At 43.5% G+C, this 19,236-nt stretch overlaps 1 protein-coding gene across 13 annotated transcripts in view; it reads left to right on the top strand.

The window, feature by feature from the left end:
- CLIP1 (CAP-Gly domain containing linker protein 1) overlaps nucleotides 1-19,236 on the top strand; it is a 145,054-nt gene that overhangs the window by 107,445 nt on the left and 18,373 nt on the right. For 12 of the 13 annotated variants that reach the window (XM_018061319.1, XM_018061312.1, XM_018061314.1 and 9 more), the window contains 3 exons: nucleotides 2,752-2,868; nucleotides 4,937-5,043; nucleotides 10,167-10,287. In XM_018061319.1, the coding sequence (XP_017916808.1) occupies nucleotides 2,752-2,868; nucleotides 4,937-5,043; nucleotides 10,167-10,287 (345 nt within the window). Of the gene's footprint in view, nucleotides 1-2,751; nucleotides 2,869-4,936; nucleotides 5,044-6,790; nucleotides 7,590-10,166; nucleotides 10,288-19,236 lie in introns of those variants that run through there. The other variant, XM_018061320.1, reaches the window with a different exon arrangement.

The following is a 19,236-nucleotide window of genomic DNA, read 5'->3' as shown; positions in this document are numbered from 1 at the left end:
AGGATCTCACAATAGAAAAAAAGTCAACTTTGGAGAAACAGTCAGGTCTTGACAACATGTGTATAGCCCTGAAGGTCGAAAGAGATCATCTTCTTCAGGGCAGCAAAGACCTGCAGTTCGAGAAGGACATGCTGCTTCAGGATCAGGAAAAGCTGAACGCCAGTCTGGAGACTGCCCTCCAGGTCAAACATCTGCTCAGCACGGAAGCCGGCGAGCTCCGCGCACAGCTGGAGGAGGCCAGCAAGGGCCTGAGGAAGGCTGAGCTGGAGATTCTGCAATTGCAGGCCACGAACACGAGCCTCACAAACCTGCTGGAAGAAATTAAGACCAGCCGGGAGATCACAGACTCCGAGTGCATCCAGCTTCTGCACGAAAAAGAGACCTTAACCTCATCCGAGAGAAGGCTCTTGGCTGAGAAAGAAGAACTGCTAAATGAAAATAGGCTCATCACCGAAAAACTCAGCAAATATTCGGAAGAGTCCACCCACATCGAGATGAACCTGAATGAGAAGATCACGTACCTCACTTCTGAGAAGGAGCTGGTTTGTCAGAAAATCACCAAGCTCAAAAAGCAGCAGGATAACCTCTTGAAAGAAAAATCGGTACTGGAGATGCGGAATGGGGATTTACTGGTAGAAAGAGAGAAGTCCATGAAGGCCATGGAAGACCTTAAAAAGAAATATGATCAAGAGTCAGCCAACAGAAGAATCGTTGTGCACGAGAAGATGAAACTGCTCAGCAATCTCGATGCTCTGAAGAAAGAGCTTCAAGAGAGGGAAAAGGAAAACCAAGAGCTCACGGCCACCAAGTGCGATCTCTCGCTGATGCTAAAAGAGGCCCAAAACGCCAAAAAGATGCTAGAAAAAGAACACACTGACATATTGCAAGCCAAGGAGAGTTTAAGTGCTGAACTCAAGGCCTGCTGTTCTGAAAAGAACATCTTGTTAAGGGACGGGTTGAATCTGCAAGAAGAATGTCAGAAGTTAAACGAGAAGGTCCACACAATGCAACAGTCCCTCGTGCTGGAGAAAGAAGCCAGGACGCAGGACAAAGAGGCCTCCTTGTACGAGAGCAACAAACTCCATGGGAGGGTGGCGCTCCTGGAACAGGAGGTGGAGAAGCTGAGAACCTGTACCCAGGAGCTCCAGTCTGAAAACTACACGCTCGTCCAAGACAAGACCAACTCGGAGCAGAAAGTGGCCGACATCATCAAGGAGAAGGAACTCCTGAGTGCAGAGACGGCGCGGCTGGCCGCCAACATAGAGACTCTGAAGAGTGACTTTGCTGCCTTGTCCAAGTCCAAGTTGGAACTGCAGGAACTGCATGGCTACCTCACCAAGATGCTGGACGACCTGCAGCTGAACCACGAGGTGACCCTGGCTGAGCAGGCCAAAGCGACGCAGGACAACAGAAACCTCCTGGCCGAGAAAAGAGAGATGATGCTGAAAAAGGACGAGCTCCTGAAGGAGAAGGAGAAGCTGGCCGAAAGCTACTTCCTCCTCCAGAAAGAGATCAGCCAGCTGGCCAAAACCAACAGCCACATCTCAGCCAACCTCCTGGAGTCTCAAAACGAAAACCGTATTTTGAGGAAAGACAAGAGCAAGCTCACTCTAAAAATCAGAGAGCTCGAGACTCTGCAGTCCTTTACGGTAAAGTGGGAGGTTCAGGGATTGGGCCCCTGGCCTTAACCCTGTTCACTAACCCTGTAGTGGCTGAGGGAACGTGCCTTCATTTCCAAAGAAGGAAACGCACCCCACTTAATCACTTGGTCAGGTATCTCAAGCTGTTTGTTACCACCTGAAAGGGCAAGTGTTTACCAAATGTCTAATTGCTGTCATCTCTCTCCATTAGAAAAGATTGCAAACTGTGAATAAAAAGGATAGATGTTTTTAATTTAGGGAGAATTTTTCTGAGAAAGGCAACCATAGTTCTTAAAGGCTTAAGAACAGTGGTAAAATGGTCACATGTTAAAACTTAGTATCTTCTATGTGGCTTTAATTGTTTCATAAATCTTCCCTCCAGTTACTGGGAAGGTATAAAGGCAGAATTCTCAGCAGCTGGATTTTAATGCCTTAAAAGATTTTAATTCACTTCTGTGATTTTATTTTCAATACTGTATCAACTAAGGATTGGTTTCCATGTGTATATTATCTTTTTTATTCACAGCCATGCTTGTATTCATTGCCTACAGCTTCTCATAGACTTGGTCATTCAGTGCTTCTCATGAAACACTTGAGCCTTAAACACTGTAACCGCCCAAATAATTTCCATTTTTGTTTGAAAAGTTCCCAACCAAAATTCCAAGTGATTTCAAAAGCCCCAAATTCGAGATAGCAATAAGAGTATTTTAAACTTCTAACAGTAAATATGATTAAGAGAAAACATTTGACCACAGAAGGATGTAAGCCTTTCTTATCAGTGAACATTTCTCTCAAACGTAAGTCAGAGTGATGAGCACCATTGTCAGTGGAACTCAGAACTTAGAAGGCGTAGGTTTATAGGGATCTGAAAATACGTAAATTGCATATTTCAGTTTGGCTTGTTGAAAAATGGCACAGAAAGTGTCTATAACTTTGTTCTGCTTGTTCGTCTTGATCTGTCTGTCTTGGCATGGGGTTGGTTACCGGCTCATCGTCTCCGTGTGATTCCCTTCACCACACAGATCCTGAGCCTCGTGGCCTGAGCGTTAGTCACCCCCTCCCAGGTTGGTAAGGGGTGCCCTCGTTTCTCACACTGCTTTCTCACACTTAGGCCGCTCAAACCGCTGAAGATGCCATGCAGATAATGGAACAGATGACCAAAGAGAAAACCGAAACACTGGCCTCCTTGGAAGATTCCAAGCAAACAAATGAAAAACTGCAGAATGAAGTAATCAGATTTAAATGGCTTTTTGTACAAAGAACAGCCTATCGACTTCATGGAATTCTTGATGACTAACTCAGGATGGTTTATTTACTTATTTTTTTTGAAGTGTGGCCTTACACAGGTTTGATCTATGTTAGTGGAGTCGCATGTACACCAGGATGGTGATCCTATGAAATAAAGTGTATTACTTCATTACCTATTTAGTAAGATCAACCTTTAAAAAAGGAGGGGAAAGCCCTGGTAGTGTGGGTTTCTTCGATAGTTGTTTACTGACACAACTACTGAGAGGAGGTACCAGTGGCATTCTCTAGCTTTTGTGTTTTTTGTCTTAAATCACGTGTATTTTTTTTTCTCCCAAGTGCCTCCCAACTTTGAGCCACTGGACTCCATCCCTCAGCCCTGAGTTTGACATAGGCCTTTTTCTTGGCCTATTTCAGTACTGCCTCCCTTATATCTCATTTTGAATCAGTCACTTCTGGGTCTCAGACAGATTTGTGGCGTCAGGGTAATTTTGATTCTGTCCAAAAGTAGCATTTCTCATCCTTGCACCTCTCTTTTGATGCCTGCCCGCCCCCCTCCCCACACCCCATACCAGCCCTTTCTTTCTTTGGAAAGCTGTTACGTAAATCCAAAGCAGATTGCTTCGCCGAAATAGTTATGTGAAGTTCTATAGAACTTCAGATGCTTTTTAAAGTGACAGTCAGGTGAGATGTTAAGAAGTTAAAGCCAGGGAAGATCCAGACAGGCACACTGAATAGCTGTCGTAAAGTTCAGGTCTCCTCATGATAGCAGAGCAAGGATTGAAATCCATAAAGGCATAAACATTTTGAAATAATTAGACGGGAAATAAAGCTTGATGTGGAAAAGAGTACATTTATGATTGAGTTGACAGTCCTAAGAGAACAAGACTTAAGCTGAAAACATAAAAGCATTAAAAATTATAGATGGTAATTGATTGGAAGCTAAAGTAAATAAGATTTTAAGGAATGTCCCTAAGCTTTGAAGGTAGATTCAGGGAGAATCCCCTGTTTCTATAACTTACCCCTTGGTGTCTCGTTACAGCCAGAATACTGACTGGATGAATCATTTTCTGGTCTCACTGAACATTCCATGAATCTGGAATGTTAGGGAGCATTAAAAGGAAGATGGTGGTGTTAAAATTTGCAGGACACTTTCCAGGGCTCCTGACAGGTAGCATATGGTAGGACAAAATGACCTCTGGCTGGAGGAGATAACTATACGAGTCCTAGAAAGCCAGCATGGCACCAGGAGCACACATGTGTGATGGGTCACCCATGACAAGCTCCCCGTCCTTGGGGGCTGCGTACCTAGAACTCCAGCCACCTGCCAGAGCCTGAGGTTGGTCACGTCCCCACTAATTCCAATAATGTGTCTGCTTTTCCCACCAGAGGCCAGGCCGTAGGCTGGCCACATCCCACGTGGGCAGGTGATGGGACTGAAAGTGAGTGAGTGCTTTTCAGTCTCGCTATGTGGTCTTTCCCTTTTCAGACTGAAGTTCAGGTGAATAATTAAATCTTTCCCATCTACAAATATCCCAGGAATTTTTATAATGAGGATTATATAAATTGAAATTTGGCACTGACATTGAAAAATATCATATCCTAAATTACTAGTCTTGCGGGAAGAAAGGAATGTGTTTTCATTACAAAGAATTAGTCCTTGATGTCATGCCTTTGCAATTTATTTCTAATGTTTTTATTTTCTAATGCATGTTTTAAGATGCATCGTACATGAATAGCAAGCTCAATGATAAATTTTAGGAATTGTATAAAAATGAAAAAGACCTTTTGCTTTATGTTGCAATTTAGTTTGACCTTTTGGCCAGGTGTACAGGGAATGTCTGACTTAACCTATGGGGGAGGCTGCAGGTTATAATAGACTTGATCATTTGTAATCTCTTTACCCAGGTGATCTTTTTTTTTATTTGTTTTTTTGCAAAGGATTTTAATTTCACCTGTCTAATGCCCATTTTCATGAATGATTTGTCTATCCACTCATGTGATTAGAAAATGAAATAATTTCATTAAGTTTTTTTCTCTTGGTCTTTAAGTTGGATACACTTAAAGAAAACAACTTGAAAAACGTGGAAGAGCTGAACAAATCAAAAGAGCTTCTGACGGTAGAGAACCAAAAAATAGAAGAATTCAAGAAAGAAATGTAAGTTTACCCGTTATGAAAGAAATTATGGAACTTATTTAAAATTGCAAAAGTAGAAACAGTGCTAGTTACTTTTTTCAAGTACTTGACAAGTGTATAAAAAGTCAAAGTAATAGTCTCCGTCCTGTCCCCACTAAATGCCATTGCAACCCTTGAGAATTCACCCCTATAACCACTGTGAAGTTGGGACTATAGCTCAGCTACAGGGTCAAAATGAAATATGTGCTGGCTGGTAAGTTACAACACTTGGAATTCAAATGTGACTTGATAAAACCTTTTGCAAATACAAGGGGAAGTAGAACTTTTTCAGGCAGTATGTTTATATGTATGTGGAATCTAGAAAAATGGTAGATGAACCTATTTGCAAGGGCAGGAATAGAGACAGAACAGACACATGGACACGGAAGGGGAAGGTGGGACAAACTGGGAGATTGGGACTGACTTGTATACACTTCCAAGTGTGAAACAGATAGCTAGTGGGAAGCTGCTGTATAGTACAAGGAGCTCAGCTTGGCGCTCTGTGATGGCCTAGAGCAGTGGGATAGGGGTGGGGTGTGAGGGAAGCTCAAAAGGAAGGCATATATGTATAAATCATGTATATATGATTCATGTTGTTGTACAGCAGAAACTGATACAACATTATAAAGCAACTATACCCCAATAATAACATTTAAGAAAAATAGTATGCTTATGTGGTAGCAATCTCAACATTAGGAAACATCAGACCCTCTATTAATTAATCCCTTAAAATTCTTTCAATAGAGGGTGGGGGAAAGCATACACTTTGAAGAATATCAAATAGTCTTGATTTTAAGAGTAATCTAATCTTCTGTCGTGGACATTAAATGAGCAGAACTTTGAAAGCCTCTTTCTAATCCAAGTTTACTCATCAGTCTGCTGCCTGTATTTTAGGCAGACAGGCTGCCCATGTTTCCTTTGTCAATACCGTCTTTCGAGTTTGGTTCTTATAACCGCTGCAGATGGTTATTTATCTGGCGCTGTAAGTGATAGTTACAGAGTAGATTTCATTTTGCTTATCTGTTCTGAGAACTACTCTGTATCAACTGTGTGAACCGAACATTTAAAGCCAGTTAATCTGGTGAACGTTTGAGTAAGCTCCTTCTGCTAGGTACAGTTGAGCTAGGAAGGATCCAAAAATGAATTGTATGTGGACTCTGCCCTTCAAGGGTTTGTATTATTTATTTCCAGTTCTGATCAAACAAATAGATGAGATTCAAACAGAGACAAAAGCATCAGTTCCAAACTCCTCTTTCCAAGTTGCCATCCTCAATACTACTTGTTGATCAAGCTTGGGTTAAATTAGTATATTATCTCTAGTTCTTCTGTGAGTTCCTAAAATCCTCCTAGAAGAGTTCTTCTCTGGGCTACTTACCTGAGATGGACAGCTCACAACGCTGACGATGGATTCTTTCGTCCAGCCTTAGTTTTAGTGATATTTCTCTAGACGGTATTTAAACAGCTCCCAACGGTTCCATTTACACCTATGTATATGTGTAGAGTTGTGGTGGCCACTGGGAGAGGCTTGACTATCCTAGTGTGCCAAGGCTAAACAGCATAAATGGAAGCCGCCATTGCTTTTTCTATAATGGGGAAAAAAATTCAAAGCTGTTGAGAGAGGGGAGGTTCAGCTACAGTTTAGGATCTGCCCCCACCCCGTGACACAGTAGCTCTGCCGGCCTGAGGGTCTGGAGCACTACATTGACTTCAGCTCATTTGTGTCACACAGGCATCTGGTGAGGGAGGATCTGAGCATCAGGAGAAGATTCCCTCACCAACCTCCCTCTGCCATAATCCCACCTCTGAGCTCCCTGGGCCGCACTAGGTAATGGAGGGGCAGGGCCAGAGCGGACGTATCAGAGAGCCCCGGGGAGTCAGATAAAATCCCCCTGTCCTGCAGCACCATGCAGGAGCCTCCTGTAAGGGTCGCCACACTGGTGTAGGGTTCATGTGTCCCCGTCCTCACTCAAGTCTTTCTGTTCTGTCTCCACCCCTAGTCAGCATGGGGTGGTCTCACTCCTTCCAAGAGAGCAGCTTACTCTGTGTGCCCCTCTTTGAAAGACCCCGTTGAGTAACAGAAGCTGAGCTCGCGCCTGTAGGCCCACGGGAGCAACAACCCATGAGCCATACTGCCGCCCACCTCCCCTAGGCCTGCCTTCCTCCCAGGGCTGGGTCCCTGCATCTCCCTTCCCCAAGGGGAGTAGTTCACGCGAGGAGGGGCTGCCGTTTTTCCTGGCTTGCCAGGGCTACGAGAACCTTGGCTCATGCCAGGCCTCAGAGCAGGACACAGGGGCAGCGGGAGACACAGCGGTGACGTTCGTGAGAAGCCGCGGGAGGGAGGTGTGAGGAGTGGGTTGAAAGCGCCCCCCCGCAAACACACCCCCAGTGACTCATTGTTCCCTGCCTGAGACTTGGCCACATTTCAGGGACCAGCTGATATAAATGTACTGTCATGAGAACAGTGCTGCTCAAAAAGAGACCCGCAGTCATTTCACTGTGCTCTGAGCTAGAGAAGGAGCAGCTTTTTGTGTTTTGTGACCACATACCTGGGACCTTCATGGCCGCTGGAGCTTTTCAGGTATTTCTCTTTACCTGCTGGGACTGGAGTTCCTGGAGGAAAAGGGACACCTCTGCAAACCCACGAGTTCTAATGGGAACCAGCCATAAGGATCTTGCCCTTGGCCCTGGAAACTCAGCCAGGCCTTGCAACTAAACGTTCCTTTTCCTCTATGCCATTTCCTAAACTGGTTTTAGGAAAACTCTTGATTTCGGCTAGCCAGGTCCTGTTTTTAGTTGGAAAGAGAACAAAATTGTGTATCTCTGGTGTGTAATTTTTGACTCTGAGGGAAAACGATATAAGCAATCTAATTTTTGCCTTTAATTACTCACCTGGCTCAGTAGTAAAACTAGAATATACTAGGACTTCCCTGGTGGTCCAGTGGCTAAGACTAGGCCCTCAATGCATGGGGCTCAGGTTTGATTCCTAGTCAAGGAACTAAATCCCAGATGCCACAACTAAGACCTGGTATAACCAAATAAATATTTTTAAAAGGTAGAATATGTTTAGCATGGTAATTATTAAATTTATGATAGATTCCTCAGAATGTTTTCAAGTCAGTATCAGCAGGGTTTCTTTTGCATCTCAGTTTTAAAACAGTGAGTCGTCTTTTGTTTTGCAAGATATTGTTATATATATGGGGCAAAAAAGCAACTTATAAAATTGTAAAAAATATATTTGTAGGTGTTTTCAAAGTTATTCCTTAAAGTACGTCCAGGAGTTGGGCTGTTGGAGCCTCCTACATCTATGAAATATACATATCTCCTCTGGTCTAAAGAAAAGGTGAAAGGTGTTTCTATATTCAGATCACAACTGAGGTCTGTCTCCCAGTTCTACCTCTAGTTCTCTTGATTCTACAACTTACTTGGGGCAAATCTTTTCACTTCCCTGAGCTACAATTTTGAAATCTTTAAAATATAAATAATAACATGAGCCTCCTTGGGCTTTGAGGATGAAATGAGAAAATATACAAGAGATCATACTGTAGATTTTAAAACATTGAATATATATCATTTGTATAAATCTTAGGGCATCTTGATATTTCCTGACTCCTTGTTTTAATTTTCCTTACTGGGAGCTCTTAATGGAAACCAAGGTTTTAAAATTTTTTTAAGGATGAAAATCCGTGAGAGAAAGAACAGGATCGAGAACTTACCACTGACAGGCCACACAAATGCTGAGACCAAATAGCTCCTAATGAAGGTTTTGACCACTTGGGAATAAAAGGTTTGGCTTATGATGATTTCATCATAAGTAAAATCCTCGAATTTATCAAGAATTGATAGACTTTAGCCGGAAGATAAACTTTACTTGTAGTGTGTGTGTGTGTGTTGATCCATAATTGAAATCAAGCCTCCCAGCTTTTGAGTCTAAAATTCCTTCTTAGTTTTTCTTCACTTGCTAAATAAACATCTCTGTCAAATGACAAATTTAATGTGCTAAGAGAATTTTCGTGTCGACATATTCCCCTATATCTTCACAAGGTCAGCCCTATAGGTATGTTATAGGTACATGGAGAATTAAAAATCAAGAAAACTGCAGGTACCAAGTACTGCCACCCATTAGACAACTGAGGTTAAAAATAGACGTGTTCATGCATCAGCAGATGGAATCATACCCAGATGACTTGATTCAGAATTCAGCCACGTATGACAGCTCACTAAATGGAGTGTGGCCAGCCCAGACTTAAAATTCATAATTGCATCAAAACCACCTTCTATGGTTTAAAACTAAAATCCAACAATCCAATAAACTATTGTGACTATCCACATGTAAAGGATAATTTGGGATGTATATTTTTAGTCAAGTTTAATAATGGGAAGAGGGTTAATGCATATGTTTACCCTGTTCACATTTTATATGCTGATATTCATGATATGTATGGTCAGCAAGTTATATTTTTATTTGCTTCTTTTAATTACAAGTCAACAGTATGGAAAGAATACAATCAAAATTAAACACTTGTTCTGTAATTAGAAAACTACATTTCCTTTGGGCATTTCACCTTTAGTCGTCCTGAAAATATACCCAGATTCACGGCAACACTTGATTCTGACAAATGCTAGCAAATGGAACTATCAGCTCTACATTTCTTCCTAAAAAAAAAAAAAAGATTACAGATTTGTACAGTTAGAGCAGAATACTGTGGCAACGATGGAAATCACTATCAACGTAGTGAATTTAATTTTCTAATGGAAACAAAGGGAATACCGGCCATTTCATCTGTCATTTATTTTAGAGAGTAACATTGCTTTTTTGTGTGGGAAGTATTTAGAAGTGGGGTAAGTGTGGGTGGTAAGAGAGTAGATGTAGTGTTGATTAGGTTTGGGGAAAAAAAATGTAATAATTGCAGGCAGCAGTCCTCCCCCTGAGAGGTTAAAGCCGTTTGGCCCCTCCTGCAGGTAGACAATCCTGCCTCCTGTTATTACAGATCCTAGCAGGCACGTGACCCAGATATATTTTCCCCAGTGCTGTGGAGTTGGTCCTCTCCCACAGTTTCCTTGCCTGTCTTGTTTCTATGGTAACCCCACACTCGCTGTCCTTGCAGAGAAACCCTAAAGCAGGCAGCAGCTCAGAAGTCCCAGCAGCTCTCAGCGCTGCAAGAAGAGAACGTGAAACTTAACGAGGAGCTGGGGAGAAGCAGGGACGAAGTCACCAGTCACCAAAAGGTCAGTGGGCGTCCTTTGGGGTGGGCACCCCCGGCCCTGCCAGGCCAGCATCTGCTGCTGCCGTGGGCAGGGCTCGCGGAGGCTCCTCGGAGACTGTGCTTGATGTGGTTGGGTCATTCCAGTGGGATCTCAAGTCACCTGTGTTTTATGTCCCCTCATTTTCTAGCATGCTGCTGTAGCACTTGGGTAGGAGTGAGCTGACAGGTCCTTTAAAAAAAAAAAAACCACCAGGAACTTGCAAGCAAGGAGAAAATAAGACTTTCTATCAGATGATCTTATGGTAATGCATTTAAATGGAAAGGGACAGTATGTTTTGCCTCCTGCTTTGGTTTCAGATTTGTTTTTTTCTCTAAGATGTTTTTTTTTTCTTCCATCAAAATTGATTTTAAGAAGAAGGTTCCAAGAATACAGATTTGGTGTGAAGGTTGGAAGCTGTTTTTAAATAGAACTCTGCTTTTCTTCTAAGTAAAAAGCAATGTTTAAACAGCTCCTAAGGGAACTGTGTATACCTGTGCACTGACGCATTGGTTTATGAAATGTGTGTTATACCTGGAATGAACTAGAAGCTAACCACAACCCACTTGTTTCCCTATTTAAATTATAAAGGTTTCTGATAAGTTCATTAAACAGTGAAGCAAAAGTGATTTTAAAGAATGCCCTATTCTTTTTTTTTAATTCTTGAATCAAAATGCTAGACTGTTAGCCACATCTGGCCTCAGAGCAGAAACAAACAAACAAAAAAAAGACATTTTAAAGAGAATTTTACCATGTGGTCATTATTCTTTGCTTTGCATGTCAAGGGGAAATTTTTTTTTACCCAAGCATACTTTGCAAACATTAATTCTCATTTGGATAGAGTATTCTGGAGTAATTTGTACTGACGGTCCATTGATATGGCATCGTTTGTGGTGAAAGCACTCTTTGGAGAGTTGGTTTCAGACTTGTAAGTCTTCATTAGAGCTCTCCACAATGACCCTCCTTCGTGGGAGAAATGGCCCACCTCCCCAGACTCCAGGATGACAAGTGACGCTCTTGGTGACTATAACTCACCCTCAATGGCTCTTACCTTACTGTGAGACAGGCACAAATACCTGACAGCTGTCCTCCCTATCTTCACAGTAGTTCCCATGAGCCGGCACTGTCATCACTCCCATGTGTTAAAGAGGAAACGGAAGCACCAGAAGGGAGTCACGTGCTCAACCTCATTCAGCCGGTAGTGTCAGAGACGTGTGTCAGATTCTGACTTGGGTCAGGGAAAGAATCAGAGTGGGTTGACTTAAACAGGGTCACTGCACTCTGCTTTGGTCAGTATGTGAGAGAGTAGGGTTCATGAAAAACAGAAACCCTTGGACCGGATGAGGTTCTTTTCTTCCTGGCTCAAACCAGTGTGTGAAACACTGGGCACCTCTGACATCAGCGTGTCTGTAAGGACTCGCAAGGGAAGGATCTCAGCCAAGTGCTGAGTCTGTCTGTCTCCTTTTATCTCATCTCACAGAACATCTTTGGTGGAGAGCGTGGATCCCACCAGTGGGAGGAACACACAGAGGTCAGCTTCTCGTCTTATGTTGTGACCTTGACTGGACCGTTGTTACATCTCTTGTCTGTCACTCAGAGCCAGCAAGACTTAGGAGTGATGCCTCACGGTTCCTCAGGCAGAGGTTTTCAGGGCTCCTCTCCATCTGCCAGCGCTTCCTCTTTTGCCTTGGGATTCAAATTTACCTTCCTTTTGAAAAGGTTTCATGTCTAAAAATTTGAAACTCGGAGACTTTGAAGAGTGGTAGGAAACAGCACCTGCAAGAAGCAGCCGGGGCAGTGACTTCCATTTAAACGGGGGGTGGTTTTGTCCTTTGGGTTTTACTCTGGAGAGAGAAGCAGGCGGCTGGGAACCAAACCATGACAGGCTGTGACACGTGAGACTGTTCTTGCTGAGCACTGAGGAAGACTGCAGGTAACACTTCACTTGACGTGCGTACGTCTCAAAACAGTGGAGAGAATCTCCCCACTGAAAGTAACTTAGAACCAACCTTAGGCTAATGAAGATTGATTCATTCATCGGCTCTTATTACTCTTGCTACATAATCTCCAAGAGTCCAGAAATCTAGACTCCAGCAGTCTACACAAGCCACTTACTTGCGTAAAATCACAAATTTCCACTTTGTTGCTTGCTGTGGTTGAGCCAAACTATCCATCAGCTTTGTTCAGAAATACACTACAGAGTTGGGCAGAAACCCTATTTCAGAAAAAGAACTGAGGCGGTGGGGACTTCCCTGGTGGTCAGTGGTTAAGATTCCATGCTCCCAATGCAGGGGGCCTGGGTTCGATCCCTGGTCAGGGAACTAGATCCTGCATGCTGCAACTGAGACCTAGCGCAGCCAAATAGATTTTAAAAAAAAAGAATTTTAATTGTGCTGTAGGACTCTCCAGCATTTCATGCTAAAGTGAAGGCAGTAAAGACTGAATGTGGGACAGATAAACACTGACCTGGACCTGAGTTCCTTCCTGTTCCCTTTGCTCGGCGGCGCCACAATTCGCTGACCGTGTTTCAGTCACTGAGCAGATTGCTCTGCCGTTGTTTCATAGAATCATCATACCTGCAATAGTGAGGTTACATTATAGGAAGGAAGCTGAGGCTCAAACATGAAGCAATTCACCAAGGACACACAGCCAGGCAGCGGAGGAGCCAAGATCAGAACCCCTGTCTGACTAACTCATAAGTCCATTGGCCTGCTACTATCCTTTGCTGAGAATAAAACTTATTTCTTTGTACTTCATCATTAAGTGTTAAGATTAAAAGAAAAAAAGAAAAACCCTCTGAACTAGGAATGGAGTAAGTGGGGTCAAATAGTACTATAAAAATGCACTTTCAATCCTACCATTACTTTTTTCTTCTGCCTCAAATACTTATTTTGCTTAGAAAACCCAAGGGATCCCAGAATCTGTTCTGTATCTTAAGGCTCTCGCTGGGAATATTGGCCAAGGGTTTTGATTTCCTCAAGAAGCCCTTCGTGAACAGAACTATTTCATTTCCTGTGTGTTATTTGGAAGTGAGATGATTTGTTGCAATAAAGGAATCCCTGTGTCCCTGTGACAGTGGTTTTGTAGAATGTCCTCTCCTTTTATCGTCTTAAAAGCTGATATAGGAAGCTCTGAAATAACGAGGGCTAACAGAGAGCAGGACTGGCTGATGGAAGGTAGAGAGATGATCCACTCTGTGCTTTATTAGAACCCACATCTGCCTTGATCGACACGTGGGCGCTGTGTTCCCCCCAGAAGAAGTGTTGGAACAGTTGGCAGGCTCACCTGCTCTGGCTCGTAGCCCGCGAGAACCCAGCTGACCAAGCCAGAAGCAGAACCCACATGTGCGTATTCTTTGTGGTCTGCTCCATCAGACATTGTCCCTTCCAGTGAAAAATGGGTCTCTTAAGTCCCCTTTCCCAAGCAGGATTTTCATTTTAAGAGGGGAGGGGAGTGATAACCAAGATCAGTTAGGGTTGTGAGAGGCGGAAGTGTTGGCGTTAGCTGGCATCACCTGTAACAGAAATCCTTACAAAATGTCACAGAGTGCCTCCTCTTTTCAAAGAGGCTATGTTAGATTGGACATATGGAATTGCTGTTGTTTTGCAATTTCATATGACTCAACCAACTAGATAACGTAATTTACCCTTTCTTATGACAGACGGTTTTGAGGATTGTCATTATAATTGCTGTGGACGGTTTGCTCTCAACCTATTTCCCGCCTGATGGCCGACTGGTTTCATGCTGCTTCGGGTTTTGGGTGTGTGCACGTGTTCAGATACACTCTGCATAAATGTACTGTTTTCAGTTTACAGTGTGCATCTCAGTCGCACTTAGCTCATTTACAGCGCTGTGTGACCATCACTTCTATCTAGAACATCATCACCGCCCCCCCAACAAAGAAAACTCCACGTAAGCAGCCACTCCCCATTTCTCCATCCTCCCAGCCCTGCCAACCATGAATCCATTTTTAATCCCTGCATATCTGCTTATTCTGGACATTTCACATAAGTGGCAATAGACAGTATGTATCCATTTGCATCTGGCTTCTTTCACTGAGCATAGTGTATTGAGGCACATCCATGCTGTAGCCTGTGTCGGGACTTCATTTCTTTTCGTGGCCGAGCTGTGTTTTACCGAAGGGATAGACCGCATTTTGTTTGTCTGCTTCGGGTGTCTTAGGCTCCTTCTCTGTTCGGACTGCCTCGCATCCCTCCTGAAGCCTCCATCCGTGACAGGAGCTGCTACCTCTCGTCGCCCCTTTGGGTCTTCTGCGGGTTTTCCTAAAAGCAGGGCTCAGCCTAGCCACCCTGTTGACACTCGGAGCCCTGTCTTCTCCTCGTCTTCACTTCCAGACTTTGAATAGTCTGTTTTCTCCCTGTTTCTCACCTCCCCCCCTTTTCCCCGCCCCCTCCAGTCTGCTTCCAGCCGTTCCCAGTGCACTCTGGCGTGAAGGATGGCTTCTCTGTGGTGTCTGCACACTCGGATGGCTCCTTCCACCCTCTGTGGATGCTCTGACTCTCCACCTCCAGCTTCCTCCACACCGTTTGCTCATGTTTCTCTTGCCTGTCCCACCACACCGCATCACTTGCTATTTGTGTGTCTGCTTTTCCAGGTCCTCTTCCTCGTCCCCCACTCGGTGCACTTGGCCTCGCTGCTGGTCATCTCTGCTCTCCAGGTGGCCGCTGCCTTCCCTGGTTTGGGTCACGGTCTCTTTCTTGGCTCTCTGTGTGTGACACTCGGAACTCAGGCTCTCTCCCCACCCAGCGCTGAGACAGTAGGACTCCTAGAGCAAGACATGCAGGTTGAGTGAATGAAGGAGTGAACGGGTGAGGAAATAAGTTCCTCATTTTCAGCCAGGCCCTTTGGTCCTGTTTTGCAGAATACGATGCAGAGACTGTGAGACTTGCCCCTTCCACTTCTCTCACACAAGTCCACTCACTTCCAGTCTCCTGACTTTGTTGCAGAGAGCTCATGGTTGCCAAAATCCAGCCACAACATAAGCGGGCCATGTACCCCGTGTGGATGGTAGATTCGTACAGTGGATTCAGGCTGGGTCATGTGGTTTCAGGATTAAGGAAACCATGCAGTGCATTATTTATTTTCATAGAGAAAATACTAAAAATAATCCGAGTGATGTGAGTTCTATAGAGGCAGTCACCTTAGGGAGTCAGTTTTGGAATGTCTGATTTATCATTCCCAAACTGCACGTGTTTTCTCCCCCCAGGAGGGCTGCAGAGACACTGAACTGTCACTATGGGAACAGTGCTGATTTCCTCCCCCTGGTTATTCGCAAAATGAGGTCACAGTTGGCTTATGGAAACGGGACAGGTATTAGATGACTCAGTCATGGTGTTTCATCAACAGCTCTTCCTCCCAGAGGATATGACAGATACAGTAAACAAAAGACTAGGGGCTATCGTCTCAATTGATCCATGAATAATTACCTGCCTTTTATATAAGCCTGCATTCCCAGACCTGAATGTTTAGAAAGGAAGCACTATTTTTAGCTTGTCCTGTTTCGTTTTGGAAAAGTAGTGATCATCAGCCATCAAATTTTAATCTGGGCTGAAGTGGGGGTGCTCATGGGCAAGTAGGGGGTGAGTGAAGGTTGATCATAGACTCTCTCTCCCTCAATACCTAATGAAAGACATACACTTTTTCAACTATTAAAAGGGGCTCCAGGGGCTTCCCTGGTTAAGAAGCCACTTGCCAATACAAGGGACACGGGTTTGATCCCTGGTCTGGGAAGATCCCACATGCGACAGGCTGACTAAGCCCACGAGTGCCTAGAGCCCATGCTTCACAACCAGAGAAAGCCCACTTGCAGCAACAAAGACCCAGCTCAGCCATAAGTAACAAACAAATTAAATAATTTTTTTAAATAATAAAGAATAAATAAATAACAAGAGCTCCAGGAAAGTCCAGCAAAGCCAACCAGCTTCCTGTTGTAAACACTGAAATTGACAGTGTTCATAGTGGTAAGAGAAAGGAAAACAGATAGCAAAATTCCCAGGATTTCACTCTAACTCCCCTTAGCCCTAGTTTGGAGAAAACTAGACTGAAGGGAGTGACTAGGCAGCCAAGGAAAGATCTTTGAGGCTAAGGAGCCCTCTGCTACCACTCAGGATTCTACCAGACCTGGAAGAAAGTGCTAGTTGTCATTTTCCACAGCAAGTCCAGCCAGAATGGCTTAAGTAAATGAGGGTTGGATGGGAATGGGTGGTGTCTTTTTTTCCCCCTTCAAATGATGATAAATGCATGGGTAGGTAGTCCCAGTGGGTCCAGCCACTCCAGAACTTCCTCAGGGGAAGCCTACACACCCTCTTGGCTCTGCTGCTGTCCTTAAGCTTGTAGTTTTCATCCTCTCACTCTCAGGGAGTCTTTTTTTTTTTTCAATGACTTAAACATGCAGACATTGCAGAACTTTCTGGAAGGAAGCAGGGGGAAGGACTAGCAGAGGGCTCCTCTTCACAGCCCTCTTATCTCTTCATTTGGAGAGGACCCTCCAGATCTCTGTAATAGTGTCACCAGTTGCAGAGATGAGTCTGGATTCCTGCAGAAAGGGGCAGAAACACAGAGGAGATGAGAGCAGATGTTGAAAGACCCAACTTATGATGCTGCTCAGTCGCTCAGTTGTGCCTGACTCTGCAACCCCCTGGACTGTAGCCCGCCAGGCTTCCCTGTCCTCTCCCAGAGCCTGCTCAAACTCATGTCCATTGAGTCAATGATGCCACCCAACCATCTCATCCTCTATTGCCCCCTTCTCCTCCTGCCCTCACTCTTTCCCAGCATCAGGGTCTTTTCCAATGAGTTGGCTCTTCACATCAGGTGGCCAGAGTATTGGAGCTTCAGCTTCAGCATCAGTCCTTCTAACTTGTAATACCTGCCAGGTAATAGAGTTACCTCTATCCCAGCACAATGGGTGAGATGCAGGATCTGGAGGAGAAAGCTCAGAGAGAGACCTATAGCAGACTCCATGCATCAACTGAATTGTACTCTCCCCATCCTTGCCCCAGGCCCTCTGACTACAGAAAGTATAGACCGCAGCACCCAATTTTCAGTTGTAGCTTGAACATGAAGATGAAAGGGCTCAGATAAAGTAGGAAGGACATAAAGGATAATTCATTGACATTACATGTGAGCAAATAGAAGGTCTAAGTAGAGCTGCCCATGGTAGGATGAGCAACTGAAAACATACTGTACTGAAAGAGGAAAAAAGTAAAAAAAGGAACCTAGGAATCCAAAGGGTGATGAGGAATTCAGGCCATGAGAAAGCATTACCCAGAGTAAAATATTGCTCTGTGTTATATAAAAATTTAAATGATGTAGGGACTTGCCTGGTGGTCCAGTGGCTAAGACTGGGCACTCCCAATGCAGGGGGCCAGGGTTTGATCCCTCATCAGAGAACTAGATTCCCACATGCAACAACTAAGTGTTCGCATGCCACAACTAAAGACCCTGCACGCTTCAACTAAGATCTGGTGCAGCCAAATAAATAAATATTAAAAAAGAAAAAAAACTTTAGTGATGTAAATAAAACAACTGTTTAAAGAGACAAGGATGAAATAATACAAGCTGAGTGGAGATAAGGAAGAGTTAAGGAGACAAACTGAGGACCAAAGCCGTACAGTATCAGAACTGCTAAATATGTCAGAAATAGACAGGGACCTAACAGATGTTTCTGAAAGTATACAGAGGATTCTTCAGGTCCCCAGGCAGAAAAAGCAGATTCCTTAAAAAGGGAGAAAAAACAGCCGACTGCAGCTGCATTCAATGCCAGAAAAAAGGAAAAACAACGTAGCACATTGTTTCCCAAGTTCTAATGGACAGAAAATATGATCATGAGCATCATATACAGGCAGTTATTATTCAGGTAAAAAGACAGATGTTTCCAAACATGAAAGAACTTGGAAGCTGCAGCATCTGTGAATCCTTCTGGAAAGTAGCTACTTGCTGATAAAATTTAGCCAAGCAAAACTTGGGACTTCCCAGATGGTCCACTGGTTAACCTACTTTCCAATACAAGGGATGCAGGTTCAATCCCTGGTTGGGGACCTAAGATCCCACATGTCATGCAGCCAAAACATTAAAGGGAAAAGAAAAAAAAACAAAGACTTACTAGATCGAGGAAAGCTGGGCAAAGGGACTGGAGGTGAGTACTAAGTCCAGGTAAATAGACAGCTAAGCTGACCGTTTAGGGAACTACAGATGAGGAATAGAGTTGTGATTTCAACTTTTTATTTGGAAATCATTTCATGCTTTGTGGAAAGTTTTTGAAAATAAAACACAGAATACTCATATAGGCTAAGGAATTGTTTTTACCTAACCACAGTGTGATTGTCAAATTCAAGAAATGGAACACTATTATCTAATGTACAGGCCCTATTCCTGCCTAGGCAGTTGGTGGTGGTGTCCTTTATAGTTTTTGTGTGTTTTTTCTTTTCCTAATTCAGGATCCAGTTGACTCAGGTCTCTTCAGTCGTCTTTATCTGGAATGGTTCTCTGCCTTTGTCTTTTATAACTAAAAAAAAAAAAACCCAAAACAGGCCTGTACATATAAAATCTTTCATTTTGGTTTTCTCAAGTGTTTCCTCATGATGCTATTTGGATCACTCATTTTTAGCAGAAAAATAGCATAAGTGATACCCATTGTTGCTTTATTCCATTATTGGTGGTATCAGTTCTGATCATTTAGTGGAGGTAACTTCAAAATATTTGCAAGTCAAAAAGAAAAAAAGATCAAAGACAAAGGAAAAATAAGAAAAACGTACAGAGCATATGACTAACAAAATTTGAGGTGACAGAGTTGAAAGCAAGTGGAAGTATGCAAACTTCCTCATCTTTTACATCAGGATGATGTTTGATATTATTTAAAAGTAAAATATGCTTATATGTAAGAAAATGATATTAACATCTTAGGTTTTTAAAAAT

The sequence above is a fragment of the Capra hircus genome, chromosome 17, assembly GCF_001704415.2.
Source record: "Capra hircus breed San Clemente chromosome 17, ASM170441v1, whole genome shotgun sequence".
Taxonomy (NCBI): Eukaryota; Metazoa; Chordata; class Mammalia; order Artiodactyla; family Bovidae; genus Capra; species Capra hircus.
The sequence above is the reverse complement of the archived record's forward strand: the minus strand, read 5'-3'. Positions and strand labels throughout refer to the sequence as shown.